At 40.3% G+C, this 26101-nt stretch overlaps 1 protein-coding gene across 1 annotated transcript in view; it reads left to right on the top strand.

Moving 5' to 3' along the window:
- Positions 1-26101, top strand: part of Ror1 (receptor tyrosine kinase like orphan receptor 1) — a 350188-nt gene that overhangs the window by 229329 nt on the left and 94758 nt on the right. Inside the window, exons 3-4 of the mRNA XM_028778770.1 lie at positions 6453-6740; positions 7314-7344. Of these exons, the coding sequence (XP_028634603.1) occupies positions 6453-6740; positions 7314-7344 (319 nt within the window). The remainder of the gene's footprint in view (positions 1-6452; positions 6741-7313; positions 7345-26101) is intronic.

Here is a 26101-nt window from a genome sequence, read left to right as displayed (position 1 = left end):
GTTTCTTCACAGCAATAGAACCATGACTTAAGATAGACTATGTTTATTTTAATATAGTTCTTTTATTCTTTGAGAATGTCAATAGCTGCTTAGCTAGCAGTGAGAGCTCATAAGCTATTTACTGCTGCATGCTGGAGTGTTGACTGGGTTGATCCTGTGCAGGTCTTACACAAGTAACCATGGCAATCATGAGATTTTTGGATACAATGGTCCTATCATTGCTAGAAGATGTTGTTTAGTTCTGGCCCTCTCAGAACTTTGGCTCTTAAGATCTTTCTTCTTAACTTTGTGGGAAGAGGTTTAGTATTGGGAGATAGAAAGGAAAGTTTGGGGAAAAGCTAAGTTTGGGGAAAGCTAAGCTTCATCTATAAATGTGTATGCACATACACATAGTAGCTTTGGATTGGAATTGCTCTATGGGGGATAATGCTTGACCCAGAAGCCATAGGCTGCCAAGCACAAAGGCCAGTGCTGGGTGTGGGATGCTGTCCCTTGAGTTGTTGGTCAGGGAGACTTCAAGGACACCCCCCTCTAAATGATCCCAACTATTTGCCATGTTCTTGGATACCCACCAGAGCTTGATGGTAAGAGTATATTCATTACTGATATACTCTTAGGAAAATCCAACAGGGTACTTTCCTGGAAACTTCTTCCTTGCTGGCTAGCTTTCCTCTTTCTGGAAGGCATTATATAGTATGCTGGCCAAGAAGAGTCTTCAATACTTTTCCTCAAGTGTGAACCTCACAAGAGATAATAGCAACCACCCTGGAAATCTGTCCATGGGTACAACAGCAGTACCATAAACAATACAGAAATATCCAATCTCTTTCCACTTGTATTTAAGACACACTCCACAGACAAAACCATATATCTGGTGCTTTTACTTTTGGTTCAGAACCTGTAGCTGGAGCGCTCATGGGCACCAGGAGTAAGCAAAATGAACATAGTATCTAATGACCTTCTCAATACAGATATACCTACAGATCAGTGCCACTATAAGTCCTTATCAGAGTGGTGTCTTTATGCAGAGGGCAGCAGTTAATACAGACTCACAGCTGCTCTCAGAGAAGAGAGCAAGTGTTAGTGGACGGCTCAATCATAAATGGCACACTATATCACAGCAAGCTTTCAGAACAGCATTCTAACAGTCCAAAGGCAAACTAAATTGATAACCTACATACTGAGGAATGAAACTAGGAAAATAGTAAAAGTCTTTGGTTTATGTAGCCCAACTGTTCTGTTTCAATAAGAGCAGAAAGCTTTGCCTATACAGTAAGAGCTTTGCGGTCCATGTAGCTGATAATCTTGTATATGAGCCGTGGTTTTAAGGGGGCCCTTATTGGAGTTATGTTGTGTCCTGCCATGTGCAATGCAGAGTGCACATGCTGTGCGCTCAGAAACAAGGCTGCAGAGAGTTTACACAACGTGTCATGACAAGGGCTGCCAGAAACACCTCTGATTTGTTTTATGATTGATTTTGAATTAACTTTTGGTCATTACATGTTCAGAAACCTTTTACTGTTGCCAATTGTTTTTTATAAGCCCTGCATTCAGTTACTTGACCTCATACATCATGCGTGTTCTTGTAGCCACTCCTTGCTCTCTGACTTATGGAGTGGAATGCTAAAACTAAACCATTGTCTTGAGAGCCTGCCAAGAGACCCTCCCAGAAGATGAGACTATACAGGCAGGGGAGAGCATCTGGGAAGTGTGATAAGAGGACACTGGGCCAGATTGTTCTCCATCAATACAATACCTCTCAACCCACTGAGTGCTGGAACAAGAGGTAGCTCCCTGATCTGACATCAAAGAACATACCAGCAGCAGGTTAGAATGGCACCACTCTTCACTATTGTATCTTTAGAATATAGTTTCTTTTTCTTTAAGACATTTATATTAATTACTGGGTTATTTTAGTTTTCAACAAATTAAACAAATTGCAAAAAAAAAAATCTCTTCAGAGCCTTCAGTATTCTGAAGAGTATGTAAGGACCCTGAGAACAAGAGCTTTGACTTTTCTGTTTTTATTATTTTATTTTATACATGAATACATTCTATGACCAGACCCATCTCTCATTCCCACACCACCTCGTAACTCGTCTAGTTGAGACCTTCTGCCGTAGGGCATGCACTTTGAAGCTGAAATCATTCGTTTCAAATCTTAACTTTTGCTTGCTGTCTTGTGGTCATGGACAGCCCTCTTACCGCTCTGTGCCTTAAGTGTCTCATGAGTAGAATGCTCATAACAATGTCTTCTAGGACAGTAAGTGCCAGGTAGGTGTTAGCCTCTATAGTATATCACCGTTGTCCTCATTGCCCAGGTTTGCTCAGAAACACAGAGATAAGGTGGAGTTAGTGGAACTAGATTTTTTTTTCCTCTCTCCAGGCCAGTCACAACCACCTGCTAGTCACCTGCCATCCCAGCATTGCTAGTCTAGGGAAGAAGGGGAAAGAATGGGACATGACCCATTGTCCAAGCATGCATTGTCAGAGGCACTGGCTCCTGGCACCAATGTGCTACAATCAGGGAAAGGTTTAGAAGCCAAGTGCTATTGCCTGGTTTTCAAGTTCAGCACTGGCTCTGTGTCTATCCTATGGAAACATACATTGCCCCAAATAGAGGAAACTCTAAGGGCCCAGATAATAGATAAGAAAATCAAATCCCTGAGGAGGTTATTCTGTCCCCACTACAACTCAGTTCTCATGGCTGTTAGTGACAGAACTAGCCCTTGATCCTATGGTCTCAACAACTTCCTCTCCAGCCACTTACAAATAGTCTTCAGTGGTCACCTCAAGCATGGTGGGCATGGCCCAGAGTTAGTCACCTAGTATGACACATGAAGCCACAGAAAGTTCTTAGAAGAAAATAGACCACAGAGAGGGCTTGTTAAGAGAGTCGGGGGGGGGGGCCCTGATAGATGGTTCAGTGGCTAAAGGTACCTGCTGTCAAACCAGATGACCAGAGTCTGATTTGTGAAACCCACATGCTGAGACAGGCTCCACCTTCACACACACACACACACACACACACACACACACACACACACACGTAAAGATAAGAAGTATAGAAGGGTGCGACATGCTTTGTCAGTTTACGCCTGACAGAGTGTCTTTGTGTTGCTTGATTGAGATCCATCCTGACACTTCTGTTCTTGGCTGAGCTGAACAGAGCATTTGCCAGCTTTGGGCCTTAGGTGAGAAGCTACACAGTCACAATCAAATCTATATTTTATCTGACTAGTGAACATAGAGATGCATTTAGGTTCTTTTGGTCGCTCTGGAGAAACACTGACCACATGATGTGGGCCCCTAGTGCTTTCACAGAGAGGTGATCCATCGTAGATAGATCTCTTACCAAATAGCACATAGAACAGTCCGACATAAACTTGTCTTCCCAAAACTGATAACTGAAACACTAGCCTCAGCACAGACCCCTTCCCAGACAGTTCTACCTGAAGCCAAGGAGGGCTTGGCCAACTAAGAGTGTGTGTGTCCTGCCTCCGTGGGCTCTGCTGTCTATACAGGCCATGGAGTAGAAGTGCTAAGTAGGGAGGTAGAGGGGTAGGATTTGTGCCCAGTATGGCAATAAGCCTTGGGCAAGTCAATTGACTTCTGTGACTCTAGATTTCTCCCCAGGAAGGGGGTGATCATGTTCCTTCTTTGAAAAGATAGGGAGATACACTGCAGCAAATCCCTGGCATGCAAACTTTACTACAGTCTGTGTCTGCTGCAGTTGGACTTCATGTAGTGTTGGCTAAGCCTGAGACTTGAAGGCCATGACTGCCGGTACATTGGGAAGCCAACAGTATGAACAAGAGGCTAGTCAGCTACCCTCTGGTTCATACTACCCTCTTCTTCAATGTGAACTGTGATTAATATGCCTTTCCTACTTCTTACCCAGACATTACAGGACTAGGGCAGATAGAGGAAGGGAAGATCTGTGAAAATCCTCTCACCGAAATCACTGTCCAGGACAACACCATAAGTTAACATTTCTACTCTTGGGTTTCAGCAAACCCTGACTTAAGAACTACACATGTGTCAATCAACTTAATTTTAATCTTCCTTTAACAGCTTTCCCAGGTGGGACCCTAGTTACTGTTTCATTTTTTTTTTTTTAGTTAGTTATACCAATGTACAAAGAACTTAAGTATCTTGCCCTAGGTTATACAGATAAGCATGGGAGTAGAATGAACACCTGAATATTCAAACACAGCCAATCAAATTCCAGAACCTAGTAAAGTATCAGCTTCGAGGCTTATATGGACATTGTATAGTGGCTTTTCCAAGTTTCTGTCTATAAAGTATCCTAATCCACTGAGGGTGTTAAGCCATGGTACCCCATGGAGTTATTAATTAGTCCTTTCTACCTCCTGGGCATCTCTCAGACATCTTAGGAACACATGTGACTATATCCAGCCACAGTCACACCCATGGGCCAAGGATGGATAAATTGATAGATACATAACTTATCAGCTTAGAGAAACATGCTCCAAGATAGAGATCAGAATATGCATGTAAAAAAAGCAATGCTCTAGCACCATCCCTGATGGACTCCTGATACTGTTGGAGAGAGTACTGCTAGTTTGAGATGAAAGGTTTGGTTGGAACAAGAGAGAATGGTAAACTTTGTCCTACTATATCTGTGATAAAAAGTCATTCAGGTGGGCACCATGGCCCTGTGAAGCTGCAGAAACTTTAGCAGCGTACACCGTCCCAATCTTCCAGTGCAAACTTTTAGAAAAATAATCATTTATTTTTATGAGTCCCTTTTATAGGCTTTTTGGGTAATTAAATTATCCAGTTAAATATCTCAAGAAACAAAATGTTATTTCCCAATAAAATTCCATTAAATTCAACAAATTTACTGTGTTCTGTGGTGTCCAACACAGTAGTAGCTACTGGCCACAGACAGTAATTTAAATTTACACATTCAGCTAGAGCTTGGTATCAAGACTTAATCATGGTATATTGAGAGGTAACTAGAATCTCGGTGGGGGGGGGAGGGGCGTCTAAGGATTCTCTCTGCTGTCTTCTTCTTTGACCCTAAGCTTGAGGCTCTCTTATGGCTAATCATGTTGCTCTAATGAAGATGTCAATGACTGTTATATTCAGAGCACAGAATTCCACTGGGGCTAGGGACAGAGAGAAAAGAGAATGTCTGTTAGGGAATAACTCACCCCCGAATGGGTACTCATGGCACCTGAAACCTAAGAAAAGTCATATAGATGAACAGTAGTCTTCAAATATTGAACTTAAAGTTTAAAAATGATGTATCTGATGTAAATGAATTTTAGAATATTTATTGTTTTCTAAACACTATTGAAGAGCAAGCTTAAAGAAAACTTATTTCATTACAAATTTTAATGTAACACATCTCAAAAGAAGTCAGATGCAAATGTAATCGCATTATCATTCCACCTATGTGAAAGTCTGACATCAGCAAGATTGCTTCTATGATGATAGAAATCAGAACAGTGGTTGCCTGGGGGAGGGGTGGGAGGCAAAGTTTGGGAGCTGGAACCAACAACAAAGGATTTGGGAACAGTTTCTGGGGTGTTGATGTTCTCTCTGGATGGGACACTGGTTACACAGGTGTACACATTTGTCAGTACTTGTGTGTCTGTTTCAGTTCAGTGTGTTACACAGAAAGTCAATTTCATTTCAGTTAAAATTACATGCTGAATTAATATGTGATGGGCAGATTAGATAAGTAGGTGACAGATGAATGAATGGATGATGGATAGATGGACATACAGGCTGACGGATGGATGGATGGATGGATGGATGGATGGATGACACAACATGGATTGTTCTGGCTCACATGTGGGATATTATGAAAGTGCCATTACCCCTTTGTCTGGTAGTGATCTGGTCCCCATGAACTTTATACTATCAATAAGAAGGTTTGGGGTACACTTCCTGATCTTGTGCAGTGTGGTGTGGACATAATTGTGTTACTCTTGTTTTTTCCAGACTTTGATTCTTTCTTATCCAAGATAAACAAACACGTTGTCAGAGGTTGTAAATGTGTCATTTAGAGGTGGCAAGATTTTAATTAAACTGATATTTTTTGGTTCTTTGTCTCTATTTTCTCCTCTCTTCTTTTTTTTAACCATATTATCATTTTCAGTAAGGAACATGTACTAATTTTAAAATCTGTTTATAATCCAAAACTCAAAATGTTATCTTTCCTTGTCTGAGAGAATATGACTGGCTATCCCTGAGTGGGATACACTCAGGTGAATGCTTGGGTCTTATTTTCTGGTCAGCCACACTCTTCTGTCCCAGCATCGGGCTCTGTAGAGCGTATTATTAAGTGCAGCCACTTGTCTACCCCTTCTCCTTCTCCATGTACTGGTCCATCTCATTGTGACCCTAGGGACACCCTGGAATAGGGGTGTTCTTCAGCTAGGTGCTCCTCTCATTGCCTCTTCTTTTCTTGTCCACAGATTCTTACTTAACCCTTGATGAGCCAATGAATAACATCACAACATCCCTGGGGCAGACTGCAGAACTGCACTGTAAAGTGTCTGGGAATCCACCTCCCAGTATCCGCTGGTTCAAGAATGATGCACCTGTGGTCCAAGAACCTCGTAGAATCTCCTTCCGGGCAACCAACTATGGCTCTCGGCTGCGGATTAGAAACCTTGACACCACAGACACTGGTTACTTCCAGTGCGTGGCAACAAATGGCAAGAAAGTGGTTTCTACCACTGGAGTCCTGTTTGTCAAGTTTGGTAAGCAGCTTTCAAGTGGTTTGGCCATAGGCCATTGGTACATTGTGTCAGGACAAGCAGAGTCCATGAGGACACTTATTGAGACCCATATTGTATTTGGTGCCATTGTATTTAGTTTCAAATAAGTAACCCACTTAGTAGGGAATTACTATGGTCAGAGTGACATAATTCTAAAACAGCAGAGGACTAGAGGCCACTTCTCTCTGATGTCACTTCCCCTCCTCCATAACCTTGTGGCATCTAGTTCTCAGTGCAGGTACCCATTGCCCAGAGGGGTTGGAAATGTTTGTACCTTCCTATATGAAGTCACTAAACCTCCTGAAGGAGCAGGGGCTACTCTATAAACGGAGTTATGCATTCATCTGAGTAGTTTTTAGACCCTGTTCTGTGGGAGATGGGCATGTTCTCACTGGTACACTTTGATTCACAGAGGTGGGTGAAGGGAAGTAAGGGCAAAATAGTGAATACAAGACAACCCACTACAGGTGGCAATATCCACTGTCATTGGATGACAATGTCCCTCAGCCTCCAGTTACCCAGACTGTTTCTTTTGTTGTTCTCCCCTTTCTTTAGGGCCTCCTCCGACTGCAAGCCCAGGATCCTCGTAAGTACTCCACATCTCCACGCTCTGTCATTTCTAAGCATTTCTCTGTAGGTTTCTGGGCAGAGGCAATGCTGTCCTGTGTTTGGGCCAGAACACTGTGTTTCCAGATGCTGTTGCCGTTGGCTTCTCTCTGATGTGAAGCCCCACAGGAGACTAGCTCTGGCAGTAATCTCCAGCCTGGCAATCATGAATCTGACTGATCAAAGCAAAGCTCTTCCTACATTTACTATTTTTAAATGAATCTAACAGTTAGTGGCAACAGTGGATTTGGTCAAATCAAACAAAAAATGATAGAACGCTGGCTTAGGGACTTTTTCCTCCTGCTAACAGGGTCTGTTTTACATTCTACAAGCATTTCTGATGCTTTGAATTATTGCACAGGGCAACATTAGCTGATCGCTTTATTTTTTATTCCTTTCAAAGAACTCAGCAGCTGAAGTTCTAACCCACAAAGAGGAGGGAGAGCCCCATCTTGGATTGAGAGTCCCCTGGAAGTTAGATTCCATCCAAGTCCCTTGATAATGGAGTCTAAGGATTCCATTTCTTTAAATGATGCTATTGTTGATGCGTTTATTATTCTGCCTGAGAGATTCTCATCTTTCACTCTAGAAACATCTACTTGAGGAGGGCTTTTTCCCCCTCTCTTTATGTATATTTTTATTTGGAGAGAAAGACCCATTTATTCAAACTCTTGCTTTGCAGGGAAACCCCCAACCCCATAGTCTGTAGACTTCTGAGGTAGAATTTACCAGGTCTGCCATGAAAGCCTCAGCATGCCTGGCCTGGACCACACCAGGCTGAAAAGTAGCAGCCACTTAGCTTGGTCTAATCCCCTCTGCACCACTTAATTACAGAGTGGGGCATTTTAGTGCAGTGCTGTGTACCTGGAGGCCCAGTGGCCCACAATCCCATTAATAAAATAGGTACTGGGTAAAAATAAACATTGGCCTTCAGCCACACTGCTCTGCTGTTTCATCAGCCAGTTAAAGGCAACTGTGAAAGAGTCTTTAAAATCACCAAGTGCTAATTGCATTCTGCTTGCTGAGATCTGAAATACGACTGGCTTGACCTCAGAACAAGTCTGGAGTTTGGCCACTCACCCTTGCATCTCTTGACACTGACATTTTTTTTTTTGAAAAAGTTGTCTCACCAATTCCTTTGTATATGGAATTCTTTTGAAGTCTTATTTAAACAAAGATTAAAACTTTTGTTACATGCCATAAAACCGCTTCCCACACAGGTCCGTTATTTGTTCATATTAATCTGTGTTTCTAATGTGGCTGATAATCCGGTCACAGGATGGTTTTTGTGGTTCACTGACTTTCCTTTTACTGTTCTGCCCAGGGCTGTTGACTTTCTGCCTGTTGCTTTTGCATAAGGAAGTTACTTCTTTGTAATCCCTATGGATTTTAAGTGCTGACGTGTCCTCCTTTCTGCATGTCAGCTTTTCCTGGATGGCCATTTTTCTGGTGAACCCAGTGTCTCATGGTTTAATATTAAGCAAAGACAATCTAGCAGCTTTGAGAATTGATATACCTGAAGCAGAGTCTGATGTTCACTAAAGACATTGAACCCCAACTAAATGGAAGTGTTGTCATCAGACATTTGTGTTTCATGTTTGCTGTCTGAGAGTCTACTAAGTTTAGTCAACAATATAGCGCACCATATATAGCTGCCATGTTTGTTTAGGTCAGCCATGTCGACTTAACTAACACTCTTCAACCCAAGTTTGAAACTTAGCAGGGCCTTTTCCACCTCAATCTCTATCATTTCAGAAATTCTAGTTGGCATTGTGATTTTGTTTTTGTTTTTTTTTTACTTAGTGTGTACAAGTAAGTGTATGTGCAGATGCCAGAAGAATATGTCCGGTTCTACCAGTGTCTGCTTTATTCCCTTGAGACAGGGAACCTAGAGTTAGGCTGGTGACTAGCAAGTCCCAACAATTCTCCTTGACCCCTTACCCCAGTACAGTTGTTGCAGACACCCCCAACCATAGCTGGCATTTTATATGGCTTCTGAGGACTTGAAATCAGCTCTTCATGCTTGTATGGAAAACCCTCTTGCCTGCTGAGCCATAGGCCCAGCCCTAGTACTCTTTATTTCTTTCCCTTAAAAACCCAAGGTGTTGCCTCCTTTCTCAACAACCAGCACTTACTCTGTAAGAGTTCTTAATACTAACTCTAAGGCAAGGTGGTAGTTCCCATCTGTGCCCTCAGAGTCCCCAGTGAGCAGACAAACCCAGAAGCTGTCAGAAATAAACAAAATAAGAGCCATAGGGATGTCACAGCACTAAGGATAATATGGATAGCCTTTTTTGAAGTTGTGCTTTTTCCCAAAATAGAAGTGGTGTGCAGTTTACTAGTTTACTTGTAAGTAGCACAGTCAGAGTCACTAAAAATAAAATAAAATGAGCATCCAAGGCACCAACCTAGCATCCAGAACATCAGAAGAGTGAGAGGCAGGAGGTGGGACCCAGGGAGAGACAAAAGCCTGCAGCCCAGAAGGACTCCAGTCCCTCCTCCTGAGGGAGCAACCATTCAGGTTTAAACAGAAAGGCTTCAGGATGGTGGTTTGGCTGAGATGAGAAACAAGTTTGAGATTTTTGCATGACTCTGTTTATCACCCCAGGCTTTAGCTCTGCTATTTGCTAAACCCTAGCCCACCCCTGGCAGCACAGGTTCTGGAGCATGAGCGTGGTGAAGGCTTCATACTGTCTAAGGATTTAAAAGATATAAATCAAGCCATTAAAACTGCCAAGTGATAATGATGCTCTATGTATCCACACTGACAAATGCACCTTCATCCTCCCCCTAAAAAATGCGTGTGCAAGATTAGCTGTCTACAATTGAAAGCTTGGACTATCATAATTTACTATTTTAATCATTACTGTGTGGCTGAGTACTCTGCTCATGGATTAGAAACATATATAATCTGTATGATTTTTATTCTCGGTCTATAAAATTAACTTTTCCTCCATTGTTCCAAAAGGACTTATTTCACTTAGGGCTTAACTTTGGGGACATAGTAAGACTTTCGTTCAAACATAGACATGGGATCATATTTGATAGCTAATCATTATGGAATATGCTACTGATTTTATAATTTCATCAAGCACACCAGTCTTAAATGCATGCAGCACCTAAGCATGTACCTAAGCATGTGAAGTGTGTGGTCACGTGCCACTCATCAGTAGAGATAGATGCATCTGGGGAAAAGTGTCATTGAGTATCCAAGAGTGTATTTAGAAATCTAGACAATGGAAATCAGCCACTTGGTGTGACTTCTGATGGAGTCAAGACACGTAGAAAAAAATCTAAAAGGCTGCTGCCAGCTTCACAGAGCATATCTGTAACAAACATTTTAGGCTTACCCTCTAAATAACGATGAATAGTATAGGTCATCTGTAACCGAGTGATATAAACTGCATAGCGGAGTCATTAAAACAGTATCATCACATAGTTTTGGGGGGTAGAATTCCAGTGTCAAGTCATCTGTAGGATTGGTATTGTGAGGAAGGATTTCTGTACTCTCCCAGGACTTGCCAGTAGTTGATGACATTCATTGGTTCATGGATGCACTGCTTCAGCCTGGGCTTGCTGCTCCCATGGTGTTCTCCCTGAAGTTTTCCAAATGGCCTCCATTTATGAAAGCATCAGTAGCACGCTGCTAGACCCACATTGTTGCTTTGACTTGACCCTTGTAAGACCCACTTTCCATCCAAGGTTGCCTTCTGTGGTTCTGTGGGATAGAGCATCCTTACTCTAACTTGTGGAGCGGTCGCAGCTCAACAGATAGATAGCTCTTAATATGGGTTGTAAAATCTTGCTCAGCCATGTGAAATTCTGGCTGAGAATCTTCCTCTAAAATATGAGAAATTTCATAAATAATGATTGGAATATAATGAAAATCTGATACTATAGATGTTTAGTAATATTCGAAATGCTGTTTGGTGTGTAAAAAAACAAAAATATGACAGCCAAGCTGAGAGGAGCCAAGCTGTGGCCAGGAGACTGCTTTCTTTTCTCTCTGAAAGGCTTCTGTCACTGTTGTCCTTCCCATTCGTAAAGCAGTGTCTCCTGCCTTCACCGAAACACAACACCCACAACCTTCACACTGCCCATCACTGTCAACTTGGGTGGAAAAGTGTTCCTTGGGACCAGAACCTTGTTGATCTCATGAGCAACTTTTAAGGTTCTGTTTACATGCCAGGCTAGAGTACTGAGTCTCAAAGCACAGAGGGACCCGTGTGAACTCTTTACTGTTATTAAATTTTTTCTTGTTTGTTTGTTTCAGTGTGTGTGGGGGTGGTTCCTGCTTTCCCTCCTCTCTTTCTAAGTAACCATTTTGTTGAGCACCTTAAAGTGTATACCTCCTTGTTTGCATAGTCAGAGTTGTGCAGCCATCATTACCACTACACGGTATTTGTGCTTTGTGTTAACTTGACATTAGTGGAATAGCTTGGGGTTTAACCACATTATAACATCCAATTCTTCATAGTTTTTGTGACTGAATAGTATTCCACTATATAGTTTCAGTACATTTTATTTATTTATTTTCTGTTGGACATTGTGTTGCTTCTGACTTCATTCAGGATAATGCCATATACGAGGGTTTGGGGCATGTGTGTTTTCAGCTTCTTGAGTTCATACCTGGAAGTGTAATTCTTGAGATATATGAAGATCACGTGTTTAAATTTTGGCAGAATGGGAAAGCTGTTTCCCAAAGGAGTTATAATCATTTTATATAAACAAGCAAACAAAGCAAAGAGATTTGATGTTCTCTCACATTTGTTTTTATTTGTTTTATGTATGTATATATCATCTATGCATCCATCTATCAATCATCTGTCTAACTGTTCACTACCTAACTCAGCCATCCTGGTGGCTGTGGTCCTTTACTGGGCTTTAGTTTGCATTTCCTAAGGACTAATGGTATTAATTATCTTTCATGTACTTATTGGATATCTGTATGTCTTTGGGAAATCTTCAAATTCTTTGTACATTGTTTGAGAATTTTATTTTTCATTTTTTGTTTACAAGTTTTTTTTAAATATAGTCTGTGTATGTGCCCTTCTCAGATATAGGACATCAAATGTTTCTGCCCTTCTGTACATTATTCTCAGATTTTCTTGGTAGTGTTTTTTAAAGTACATTCTTAAAATTGTTTTATAAACTAAATTGTCAGGCTTGCTTATTTATACCTTTGAGAAAACTTTGTCTAACATATGCTTACAACAATTTTTTTTCTTGAATCTTTTCTTCTCGTATTGTTAACATATAGTTCTAGATTTTAAAAAATAATCTATTTTTCCTTTATAAACATTAATTGCTATTTTCTGTGTCAATGTTGGATCCCCTGGAACTAGATTTATAGACAGATGGGTGCTGAGAATTGAACTCTGGTCCTTTTGTAGGATAAATAATGCCACTGTTTGTAACTACTGAGCCGTCCAGTCCCTAGTTTTCAACCTTACATTTAGGTTTGCTCCATTTTGAGTTGATTCTTGCATATGGTATGCCATTAAGAGTACAGAGTCATCATGTATATCTGTTCCAATAATTCAAATACCATTTTCTTGTTGAAAAGGCAATTCTTTACCCCTTGTATTGTGCTGGATCTCACTTAAAACCAATTGAAATAAATACATGTGCTTATTTCTGGAATGCTACTCTCATTGAAATGTGTTTCTTCTTTATTTCAGTTTCATAGAATCTGCTTTATTGTAAGTTTCTAAGAAGTTTTGGTGTCAGGAAGTGAGTTCTCTGAACCACAGTCAGTAGTGGTTTCAGTTCAGAACTGTTTCAGCAGATAACAGAAACAGTACATAGATCATGGATGGATGGATGGATAGATGATAGATTGATAGATTGATAGATAGATAGATAGATAGATAGATAGATAGATAGATAGATATTGCAGAAAATTGGCTTATGTGACTATGGACTAGCAAATCCAAAATCTATGGATTGAAGTGCTAAGAGTAACTCAAGCTGCTGCTCACACTGTTGTTCTCAGGTTCTGCTCTTATAGGCTCTAAAACTAACTGGGCTAGGCTCACCAAATGCCACAGACAACCCTACAGTCAACCAGTAAGCACTGTCAGAGCAGCAGCTACTCTAGCGCTTGACTGAGTCCTTAGGAACCATACTTTGTAAACTTGATAAATAACATTTGGCCATCACATTTTCAGGGATGATTTTTTTTTCAGTGAATATTTTCCCTGTAATCTGTATATTTCCGTTTCCAGGTTATCTTAAAATTAACCTTATGCATACTGGCAAAAACCATGTGGAATTTTGGTAAATACATTGAATCTATCAGTCTTTTAATTGATTTGTGTAGTATTTCCATCTAAACAATATTAAATCTTCTGTTCTGTGAACATGATGGCATCATTCCATTTATTTAATGTTTCTACATAGCCTTTTAGACTTTGTTGTGCAAGTCAACCTTCCCTTTTAGAAAAAAAAGTATTTCTAAGTATTTAGTTATGTTTCTACTAATACTATGGCATTGGATTAATTTCAGATTATTCACTTTGCTCTATAAAGATAACAGTTCATTTCTATAAATGGATTCTATGTTTCTGTAGACTCTGTGAGATATACAGTTGACTTTGTTCCATAGCTCTATTGTGTCTATGTATGTGCCTCATGTCTGGATCTGTCTCTGTGTCTATGTATGTGTATGCATGTCTGTGTATATCTGTGTACATATCGATATGTATGTGCATATATGTATAAATATGTATCTGTGTGTCTGTGTGTGTGTGTGTCTGTGTGCATGTGTGTGTATTCCCTCAGACTTTCCATCTGTAAGATGATATCTGCAATTTTGGGTTGCGTACTCCTCCTACTCCTCCTACTCCTCATGGATGCCTTTTATTTCCATCTCTCACCCATTGGCCTTAACTGGACTCACCATATACTATCAAGTAGAAGTGGTGATGTGTCAGAGCCTCTCCTTTTCAGTCTTTTACCATTCAATTTGATGCTAGCCATGTTTTTTTTTAAATAGATGCCCTATATCAAGATGAGAAAATATTGCCTCTTCATTCCTCTTTTCATGTGTGGTTTTCATTATGTGAAGATACTGGGCTTTGCCAGATAACTTCTTGTGTCCACTGAGACGATTGTGGGATTTTGTTAGTTCTTCTGTTATTAGTGCACTATATTTCATTGATTGATCAAACAGTCTTTCGCAGAATACTTTCCTACTTGGTCACAATATATAATAATTCACTTATGTATGTTACTAGATTCCATTTGCCTGCATTCTTCTTAAATATTTAAAATTGTTTAATTATATTTTTGGAGAGGTGTACACATGGGAGTCAGAAGACAATTTGCAGAAATCAGTCTCCTCCCTCTATCATGTGGGTCCTGGGACTCACACACCTTTATCTGCTGAGCCATCTCATCTGCTCCTTCAGTTTTGTTTGCTAGCATTTTCTTGAGGGATTTTGCTTTATTTATTTATAAATTACATTAATCTCTAGCTTTCTTGTGATATCTTCTCATAGTTATGATATGAGCTTAATACCAAACTCTTCGAATGAATTGGGAAGTATTTCTTTGTTTGGAAACCTGCGAGGGGATTCTGTTCATTCATGCAGATGTTGATATAATTCACCATGAAATCCATTTAAAGAGTTTTTAAATTACTAGTTTGACATCCTTACTTGTTATGGATCTATTTAACTTTTTTTCTTCTTAGTCACTTTGGATAGTCTGTGTCTTCCTTGGAGTCTGTCCCTTCTGTGTAGATTTTTCAGGTTGTCGGCACATCGTTGTTCTTATTATTATTACCATGTTGTGCTTCTCACTTCTGTGACATTAGTAATGGCATCCTTGGTTTCATTCTTGACTTTAGTAACCTGTGTTATTTTCTCAGAGCAGCTAGCCTAACATTGCTTTGTCTTAAAAAAAATCCAAAAAAAAACATAAAAACTTAAATAGTTTAAATGATGTAATGTGGCTGTTCTGGATATCAGCTTGCTTCCCTTGTGACATTGCAGCGTGGTGTCATTGTCATTTATTCTGACAATTTCATGGACTAAATGTATACAGGCTTCATTCTCTGATGATGCAGCCACAGAAGTCAGTGCACTGTGAGCACACTCCCTAGGTGATTAGTCAGAGAGGTCCTAAGAGTGGGAATTCTGCTACTGTTTGCCAAGGGCCTCCATGAATGTGTTTGCCTGCCCCTAGCACCGCAGAAGTTGATGCTTGTGTCTTTGCCTCATGTTCGGCTGTCGTGGGGCTTCATAGTGTGCCAGAAAGAAGAAATATGGGCTTGCTGTCCTGGGTATACACAGTTCCTCTCATGCGAAATTCCTCTCTCCCTACGTCAGAGGGTTCAGAGGTCATCTTTTTACTTAGATGCCTCTTTGAACTTTTTGGCCCTGCTGGGATTGCTATCATTGGCAAATATATTAAACTTTTTTTTTTCAAAAAAAAAAAAAAAACAGTGTCATAGGACTTTGTCACTGTGAAATTATATGACTGATCAAATGAAGACATGCTTGTGAATGGGGCTTTTCCAGAGAGTTTCCTATGGGTCAAGTCATGACAATTGTGTGGAAATGGGCTTTGGAGATACTCCAGACCCACCCTGCCTTCTCCAGTGACTACACTTGTTAAGGCTATAAAACGGTGGTTGTCAACCTGTGGATCATAACCCATTTGAAAGTTGCATATCAGACATCCTGCAGATCAGATATTTATACTATGATTTACGACAATAGTAAAATTACAATTATGGAATATCAGCAAGATAATGTTGTGGTTGGGAGTTACCACAACATGAGGAATGGTATTAAAGGGTTGCAGTATTAGGAAAGTTTAGAACCACTGCCATAAAGCATGTTGGAGAAGAGACTAGAGCAAGTTAAAAGTAGCACAGGACTCAGAGCCGAACCAATAGAAGCTTTTGTGCTTTCTATTTACCCTCTCACCTAACACATGAGCAACCCTAGCATGTTGTTTTCTATATACTTGGCATTCTCTGAGTTGAAGGTGTATGTCTTCCTTTTCTTTCATCCTCTGGGATCCTCTTCCAGCTGTCCTAATTAAACAGTATTCATCATAGTAGGGTTTCTGTTGTTATGATAAAAACACCATGAGCAAAGCCAACTTGGGAAGGAAAGTGTGGTCATTCAGCTTATAACTCTCAGGCCACTCTCCATCACTGATGGAAATTAGGTCTGAAACTCAAGGCAGAAACCTGGGACCAGGAGCTGAAGCAGAGATTTTAGAGGAATGTTGATCACTGAATTGCTTCTCATGGCTTGTTCAGCCTTCTTTCTTATACGACTCAGGAGTATCTGCTCAGGGTTGGCACTGCTCCCAGTGGGCTAGCCCTCCTACATTAATCAAGAAGATGCCTATAGGCAAATCTTACAGAAGTACTTTCTTGGTTGATGTTTCATCTTCCCAAAAGCCTCGATCTTGTGTCAAGTTGACATAAAACTTAACCAAGAAAGTATCTATGTCACAAGGATGATAAAAATTAGATTAACTAATAAAATGCTTCCTATGTCAGAGGTTACAGTGTGCCTGGCACACGTTAGGAGCTGAATAATGCTGGCTAACATAATCATTGTCATCACTACTGTTTGAACAAAGAGATTACCCCTTCTTTGTCCTCCTGTAGACACTCTTCCCTGCTGGGACCCACAGCCAGAGACCTTGAAACCTTTATTTCCCTTTCTCTCATCAACTCTTGGCTAAAATCTCTTTCAGCAACAACAAAAAAAATCAAGTAGCTTTTCCTGATTTTTTTTCCTCCTCTTTTATCTGTTTCCAAGTCTCAGGAATAGTACAAAAGTAAAGCTGGGTACTGGCCCAGCCCAAGCAGTGATAATATAACTTTCAACCCAAGATAAACTCAAAGAGATCTTTCAACACAACTACTCAGGCGGTTGGAAGATGTGACATCCTGTAGAGAGGAGACCAGGCTGTCACTCAGCAGCTGGGCCAGATGCAGAGGGATGACATACCAGTGAAGACAGCTAACCACAGTGTCCACATCAAAACCATCTTAGGGTTTACATCCCTCAGAGCAAGGGCAGATGGTGGGAATATGGGGAAACTGGACAGGAATGATTTTCTAAACCCAGAGGTCAGGCCCAAGAATACAGAAGGTTAAGAAGCCAAGCTCTTATGTGTCAACTAACGCTTGTCACTCAGCAACCTCTATGTTATGAACAAGGTGTGGAAAGTTCCCATTCAAATGACACTTGTGAAGACTGACGAGGCATCTCTGTATACAGGACATTTCCAAAAAGAGACGATAGGTCCTCGCCTTCTAAGTAGATGTTTTCTGGAAGTTTGTCCACTAAACTGAGGTTCTTGTTCCTTGCATTACATGTGACTATCTCCACACCTCACACAGTACTCAGTGTGCAGTAATTGTTCAGCAAGTGTGTGTTAAGTTGAATAGAAGTCCCTGCATTTCACACAGGCTTCTAGGGGCTGTGGTGCCACTGTCTCACATACTTTGAGAAACAAGCACATAAAGAGAAGGTACCTGGTTCTAGACTTTCCAGGTCATTCACTAGCCAATGACGTCAGGCAGAAAACTTACCTTCTCTGGCCCCTAAGCTTTCTTTTCTTTTTCTTTTTCTTTTTTTTTCAACTGAAGAATTGGGGATCAATGTCTTCTAAGTTTTCTTTCAGCTGAATATGATGACTAATTGAAAATGTATTATTTCCTTTGTTATTATAAAATCTCCCAAGGATTCTGAATTATGTGCTATCAACTCCTAGGTCCTTCTTCTCTACTCTGAAGTATCAGTAGTTATCTGTTCTGTCATGAACATCCATTCTGATCATTCCAAACAAGACCCTATTCAACTATACTGAGTAAGAATTATCATACCCAAGATTCAGAAGTGACTGCTAGAATAGGAGGCTAAAAACAGGAAACTCAGGGAAATTTTCTTCCTGGGACTCTCACGACAGTACTTGGCAGCTGGAGTAGACACCAAGCTCTGCTGTATGTCAGGGGTAAACAGCGAGCTCCACTCTTTCCAGCCACCTACATAAAAGCATTATGAAACTATAAAAGTGTGAGGCATTAGGTCATGTTGTTGTAACAACAATATCTGTCAAAAAGTAACTTAAAAGAGAAAGGGTTTATTTTAGAGTACAGTGTGAGGGATTATAGCCCACCATGGCAGTGATGGTGTGATCCCAGGATCTGGAGGTAGATGATCATACTACATTAGCAGCCAAGTGATAGAAAGATGAACACTGTTCCTCAGCTCCCTGGTTTCTTTTTGTTTAGTCTAAGATGCCAGCCCCTGGAATAATAGCTTCTTGTTTCAGGGCGAGTCTTCCCTCCTCAGTTAATCCTAAAAAACACCTTTCTGGATAAACTCAGAGGTGTGTTTCCATGCTGATTCTCAATTTAGTTAGGGTAACAAGCTTAACTATCATACGTGACCTTGTTGAAATCTAGGGACGGACATTGGCCATCCTCACAGTATAGATGTAAACGTAGATGCAGATCCTACACTGCTGTATTCCCTCTCATTGGTGAAGGAGGTAATAAAAAATGTTTATAGGAACTAGATACTGGATCATCTTAAGCATTTTGTTTCAAATTCAAAACACTCCAATGATTTTTTTTAAATGTTCATGAAGCAATTTTAATATAGGCAAGGAGGTGCACTCTAGGAGTAGCAGAAGATAAATATATTATGAAAGATGCTTGGGGATCCTGAATGAGAACCCTTTGTCCTACAAAACTGGGTCACACAGTACATCATTTCTCTGCAGTTCTCAAATTCCACTGGCATGGATGTGAGGGACCTGAATTCTAAGAAGGCAAATATTAGTTCATAGCTGAGGTCTCTTTTAGAGCAGCTCACAGAGGTTCATTTCCAGCTTCATAGTACACCTTCATCATTGAAACTGCAAGGTTTCCCTGAAGATACTTGAAAATCATAAGTCTATTCCTTGTTATTAAATAATGTTAAACACCTAATACTTTTTTTACACTCAAAGCATCAACTTTTACAGAATATCATTAGTATGATATCTATATCATTAGTATATATCTATATCTATCTATATATCTATATATCTATATCTATATATATCTATATATATATCTATATATATATATATAACCTTACTATGAATACTCCATGGTGACTACCAATGGTCACTACATTTAATTTGCAGTAGGCTGGCCAGCTGAGAGTACCCAACACTGTTGGCCTCTCTATTATGTAAGTTGGGAACCTACTCCTAGAACTTGGACAATAGCACAGTAACCCAAATGCAACTTCTTGCCATTGGGGATAGAAGTGCACTAGAATAATTGAATAGTTATCATGAGTTAGCCATCAATCACCTCAACAGCAGGCCTAATATTTTTTATGTTCAACCTCCAATAGCTCTACCCTCCATCATTTTTCTAAAACTGGAAAAATATAAGTTTGACTTATCAATTGTTACTTAATAAGTTACACATATACACTAGTATATGTACACTAATATATATGCAATATGTTACATATTACACATATATACCAATATATGTAATATATCTTATATGTAATACATTATATATCTTATATTTAATATAATTATATATATATATATATATTATATATATATATATAACATGATATTTTATGTGGCCATATATTGAAAGGTGATTGATGACTGACCCATGATAGCTATCTAATTATTTCTAGGACAATTCTATCCCCAATGGCAAGAATTTGTCATTGAGTTACTTTACTGTTTTATAATGAAGCATTCTGCCTTTTTTGTTTTTTATAAATCTTCAATGTCCAATGTATATTTTATATTGACAACACAATTTTGATGCTAAATGTTATCATAAATAATTAATGTCATTGGGTTTAATAAGTTTAACTGCTAAAACCATAGATCTATAGTATCAAATCACTTCAAATACAAATTTTTCTAGTAACCAAGTTGACTATCAAATTAACTGTTTAATATTCCTATGTACATTGATAAACTAAGTCATCATTTTTAAAGAGTTGATTTTTGAAGCACAATTTATTAATTTCCCAGCTATGTCTATCCAAATTAAATAAATTTGCTAAATCTTCTCACAACTTAGTATCATTTATATTAAATTCAAAGATATGTCGGGCAGTGGTGTTACACGCCTTTAATCCCAGCACTTGGGAGCCAGAGGCAGGCGGATTTCTGAGTTCGAGGCCAGCCTGGTCTACAGAGTGAGTTCCAGGACAGCCAGGGCTATACAGAGAAACCCTGTTTCGAAAAACCAATAAATAAATAAATAAATAAATAAATAAATAAATTCAAAAATATAATACAAAAATTAAAAAGCAATACCAAATTTATTGATATCAATAAAGCATTTTTCAATCATTTATTGTAGTTTTATAGCCAGTTCACAAAATACTGTCAGTCACAATTAATTTCTGCAGAATAATTCCCATTAACTGTACAAATACAGGAATTGTAGATGTGTATTAGAAAAAGCTACAGTTACATACAAATATTCTGCACATGCCTTGCTAGGTTATAGCATCCTCCTTACATTAAATCTGCAAGGCCAGCGGTGTTTGGTTTTACCCTAGGTCTCTGAGCATTCAAGTCTCTGGTTCTTGGTTTCCCAAGCAGTATTGGACAAAGGTTTCCTCTCATGGGGTGAGCCTTAAGTCAAACTAGACATTGCCTAACTACTCCCACAAGTTCTGGAGCACAGATATTTTCAATATCTATCCTAAAGTGGATCAAAACAATATGAGAGCCACTGGTGTTGATTCTATATGGTGTTATTAAATCCCACTAACTCTGGATTTTGACTTAGTAGCTAGAGTATTATGTATCAGAGTTTAAATTGTTTTGGGTCATGCCAAACTGGAATTCTTTAACAGATGTAAAAGATGAAACAATGCCCACTCTATAAGCTCAAATTGACATTTCTTATGAATCTGGAATTTTTTTCCTGGTAAAAACATAACCCAAAATACTAACATGCCAATTTCTCTAATATCTCATGTCTCATCTAAAGAAAAGTAGCCATGATTTTTCAGATTTTGTATCAGCTGACCTTTGATTTTGTAAGAAAGATTTGATAGCCTATCCATGAGTATAATAGGATTCTTTCTCATCACTTATCTATTTTAAAATGGCTTTGTGGGGCCTCAGGTTGTAGGCTGTGCATGAAGGTCTGGACTCTATCCGTGTGTCTGAAAGCGCCTTCAAGCCTAGCATGCATGAGATGGAGACTGTGAGGTCATCTTCAGTGGATAACAAGTCCAAGACCAATCCAGGCTGTTTAAACTTACATGCTCAGATTATATTAAAATTGTATACAAATGCTTTTCCTCTGGGGTATTTAATTCTGGTTTCAGATGATCAAATTAATTCTTTTTTTTTTTTACTACTGCTAGGGAATACAACTACTTACATTGTTGCTGGAAACATTTCTTCAATATTATCCACTTCCTTATTTTTAAGTTTAGCTTTTATTTTCCTTAAACACAGCATACAAGATTTATATGTGTGGCCCTGCTCAGTTGACACTCATCAAGAATTTTGTGGCATACTTTATTCTGGACTTTGTTTTTTCCAATACAGTTCTGTCTCTCAGAGACTTCCCTTAGCTAAAACACTACAGAACTCATGACTTCTCCAGAAGAGTGTGTGTTTGAATCAGTTTTCTGTCCTGGCTAAAAATAGACATTCAGAAACAGGAATGGTGGCCTGAGAGGATTTCAAAGCAGAGTTCACCAGGCTCCATTTCCACTTGAATTAAATAGATACACAGATAAGTGTGCATGTACACACGTGCACTCGTGTGTGTGTGTATGCAAGCACATGTGTGTATGCATGTGTGCATGTGTGTACACATGTGTGTAACTGTATGTAGGAACACATAGGCATATATAATTGTTTGAATGACCATCCAGATTGAAGAGAAGAGGTAAATTGCAAAGAGAAACACATAGAATTGCAAAGTAAAATGTTATTTTTTTAGATTAAGGTTCATTTCAAAGTACTCTACTGGCCTAGACAGCAGATCCTGAAGGGTTTCTGACAGTGGGAGGGTGCAGTCCAGTTCATACACCTGCAGCCAGTACTGCAAAGGAGCCAGGCTGTTGCTCTAAGTACTTGTGTTATCTGATTGTTCAGAGAAATCCTCCTTATTTCATGATTATTCTCATTACTATAGATAATACACATAACATTTGTCATTTTGAGCATTTTTCAGTACACAGCTTATTGGCAAGCAGGCTTTAACTACATTGTTGCTGAACCATGTTTTGACTCTAGTGAGAAACCTTGCCTCCACTTAGTAGGCTCTCCCCTCTCCTCACAACAGTAACAGGCTTTCTGGCTCTGGGTTTGCCTATTCTTGACACAATACAAATGCCCATAGTGGGTCGATCAGAAGAAGTTCTCTTCCATTGCATGCCAGGGCCCAGTCTGAATGGACTGCCCTTCTCTCTCTCACCTGCCACACAGTCCACCACTTAGTTATTGACCCACGACCCTTCATTTATAATCTTTGTACTCCCTTCCTCCCCTGCAAGGAAGGCAGTGGGTTAATAGCCAAACTCTGGGTCAGTGATGAGGACAAGGCCAGACCACAGCTGAGAGTGGAGAACCTTTGGAGTGAGGTGTCTTTCTTTTACAGTGATAGCACTGGCTTAAAATATTGTTCAGCCTGAATGATATCAATTTATCATCCACTGAGGAAGGATCCTGGTCCACAGCATCATCCACTAAGCCAGGTCCCTGGTCCACAACATGCCTTTCAAGGAGATTTCCGTTTCCTTTCCTGGTAGGGCTCTGCTGTCTGTGGCTTTGCTGGAAAATTGCTGGAAGTAGTTCACAGAGCTTCTCTAGTATCTTGGTTTGCCAAAGAAATATGAAAAAGGGGTTCTGAGGCAGGACCTGGATCATTCCTACCAATTTTTAGAATCGTCAGGGACCCCAAGGTGAAATCAAGAAGCTCAATTCTTTTACAGCCTGGGTTCCTGCCATACCCAATGGAGCATAGAGATTTCGAGAGTGAAACCAAGGAGGAATATTGTTAGAAAGAGCCAATGTAAATATGTTTGTTGAGAGGGCAGGATCAGGGTCTGAAAGTCTGATGATGACAAGAAGGCATTTAAGAATAGGACTTAATCCTAGTTCAAACAAACACACAAACAGCATTGTTAGGTCCCCTAGGCCTGCCAAGGAATGGGGCCAAGGTGCCCTGTTCCTCTCATACCATAAACCTTGGGGGTTGTGGTACCATATTTGTGACCTAGCATCTAACTGTCCTCTTGTCATAGCTTGGAGATGGGGGGTCTTGGTGTGTGGTATCCACCTGGGAGTCAGAAATGAGCCAAGTCCAGATCTCAGATGGCTATTGTCTGATTGTCACTGGAAGTCCAGGCTGTCCCAAATGCAAACTCAGAAGACAACTTCACAAAGTATTCCCACTGAGTTAGCAACATTGACATTTCAAGGAACCATGGAATTAAAGAGCCCATGCTCTTTACACTAACCTCACCAGCTCATATGTGCCTTCTTCCCAATACCAGAAGCTGCAGATCAGGTCCCCCTCAGCCTCGCACCCATATGACTCAATGTACTTCCTGTAGGACACTCTGTGTGTTCAAGGTTTGTAAAGCTCTCTGGGCTAAGAGAGCAGCAGAACAGGGGAACACCAAGAAAAGACTATTTGCTTGGAGTCTCTGCCAGCCAGGTTCCCATCACCCTCCTCTGATGGTCCTTCCTTCTCCACTACCCTGTGCTGTTTCCATTCTCTTTATGGGAAATGGACTTGTGATGCTTGCAAGGCACAGAAGACCCTCCACAAACCCTGTGTGGAAATTCTCAGCCAGTAAGTTGAAACAGAACTGGATGTTTATCAACACTGGATGTTTTAAGAACTGGACTTGCTGAGTCTTTTCACTCCGACCTCCCAGTTCCCATCCTGAATGTTTCCACTGGAAATTCTCCACTTCAGTGGGAGTGCTTGGCTTAAATGAGAATGCTTGGCTCGGGGCGGGGGATGTTTGGCTTGGTGGGAGTGCTTGGCTCAGTACTCTTGAAGACATTTAGCACTCACCCTACAATTAAGACATCGCAACTCCACAAAATGTTTCATGAAAGTTCAATGCAATTAGATGATCTGAAGATGGATTAGCCTGCTGTCTGCACAACATTAAGAAAGATCACATTGGCAAATGACAGGACTTCTTTGAAGAGATCTGAAGGAAAGTCTCTTATGAGCTCTCCGGTGGGTTCCCCCAGCCCCAGTGGGTTAACAGGGCATGCAGGAACAGTAGACATTCTTTGGGATGAAAATACAGTGTCAGAGTGGTGAGCTCTCCCTGTAACCCTGCCCCCAGGCTGAACACCCTTTACTAGAGGTCAGCATAAAAAGTTCTGTTGCTGTTCCACAGTTCTTAATAGGGTTACAGCCTGCTACCTAACCAGCACAGGGCAGCTATAGTCCAGTGCAAGGAACTTGACTCAGAAAGGTGAAAGAAACCAACTATGCTTGCTTGTTTGCTGTCTGGCCTGCCTTTAGTTTTGGTCTTTTGTTGTTGGTGTGGTTGAGTTTTGTAGTTTGAGAGATCAGACCCTTGCCTTGCACATGCTAGACAAGCCCACTACCACTGAGCACATCTCCAGTGTTCATTCTTCTTTGAATAAGAATAGCTTGTCTTTCTTTCAAAGGGAAACTGCTACATGGCCACTCTTAGCCAAAAAGAGTGGCTACATGACCAAGCTGGCCCCCATGATATACTTAAGGATCCAACCTTTGCCCCTAAGCTACTGGACTTTATAGGAATCCATAAACTCTGCATGTCCACATTGAACTTTTTAAGTACTGCCAGATAAAATACGTATGAACTAGTTGAAGAATTAAATGTAATTCCATGAGATGGAGGTTAAAGGGGCAGAAGAGAATGTGTGGGCTTCCTGATAAAGACTGGACTTGAACTGGGCTCTAAAGATAGAAGGGATTAGGTGAGGCATGCAGCATCCCTCACAGTGATGACTCACAATTCTAATCCCACACTCAGGAGCTGAAGGAAGAGGAGCATGTGTTCGAAGCTAGTCTAGGCTACATAGATCATGTCTCTCAAAAACAAGTAATAATTATAAACAAATAATAATGGCAAAAGCCTTGGGAGAGCTGGTTGCTTCCTGTGTAGACTAGAAGTGGTGAATGCTTTGGGAAATGAAGTAGGGAACATCTCAGAGGCTTTGAAATCCCCGGATGAAGAGGTTTAGACTTACCTGGCTAGTTACACACAGGGTTACTTAGGGAAGTCCACACGGGATCATGCTACCTGTGCAGTCTGGTACATACCATCATGCTCTGTTTCTGTTAAGAAGACTGGATTGGGCAGAAGTAGGAGAGAATCCCCTGAAAACAGCTGTGCCCTTTAGGTGACAGCAAGGGAATTATCTGGCTCTCAGGACTGAGGGTTTTTTTTTCTTTCTCCAGACAGTAGGTGGTTGTGACTAAGCTCTGTGTTTGTCTTGTATGTGGGTTGGAAGGACAGTCCCTGGCATATCGTAATAGTAGAGACAATATCTGCCAAGTTTTTGTCAGTGTCCCAGAGCACTGCGCTAAGCACCTAGCATGGCAAATTTCATTTCATGCTCCCAGTAGCCAGAGCTTTTGGAAATGCTTATAGAGTCTGACTTAGTGACATACTTTTTGTCCTTTGCCTGACCAAACAATAAGCCTTGTGGTCCGATTAGATCTAAGCACATTCTCT

This window comes from Grammomys surdaster, unplaced genomic scaffold (assembly GCF_004785775.1).
Source record: "Grammomys surdaster isolate TR1022 unplaced genomic scaffold, NIH_TR_1.0 341, whole genome shotgun sequence".
NCBI classification, from domain to species: domain Eukaryota; kingdom Metazoa; phylum Chordata; class Mammalia; order Rodentia; family Muridae; genus Grammomys; species Grammomys surdaster.
This window is presented reverse-complemented; position numbering and strand designations above follow the sequence as displayed.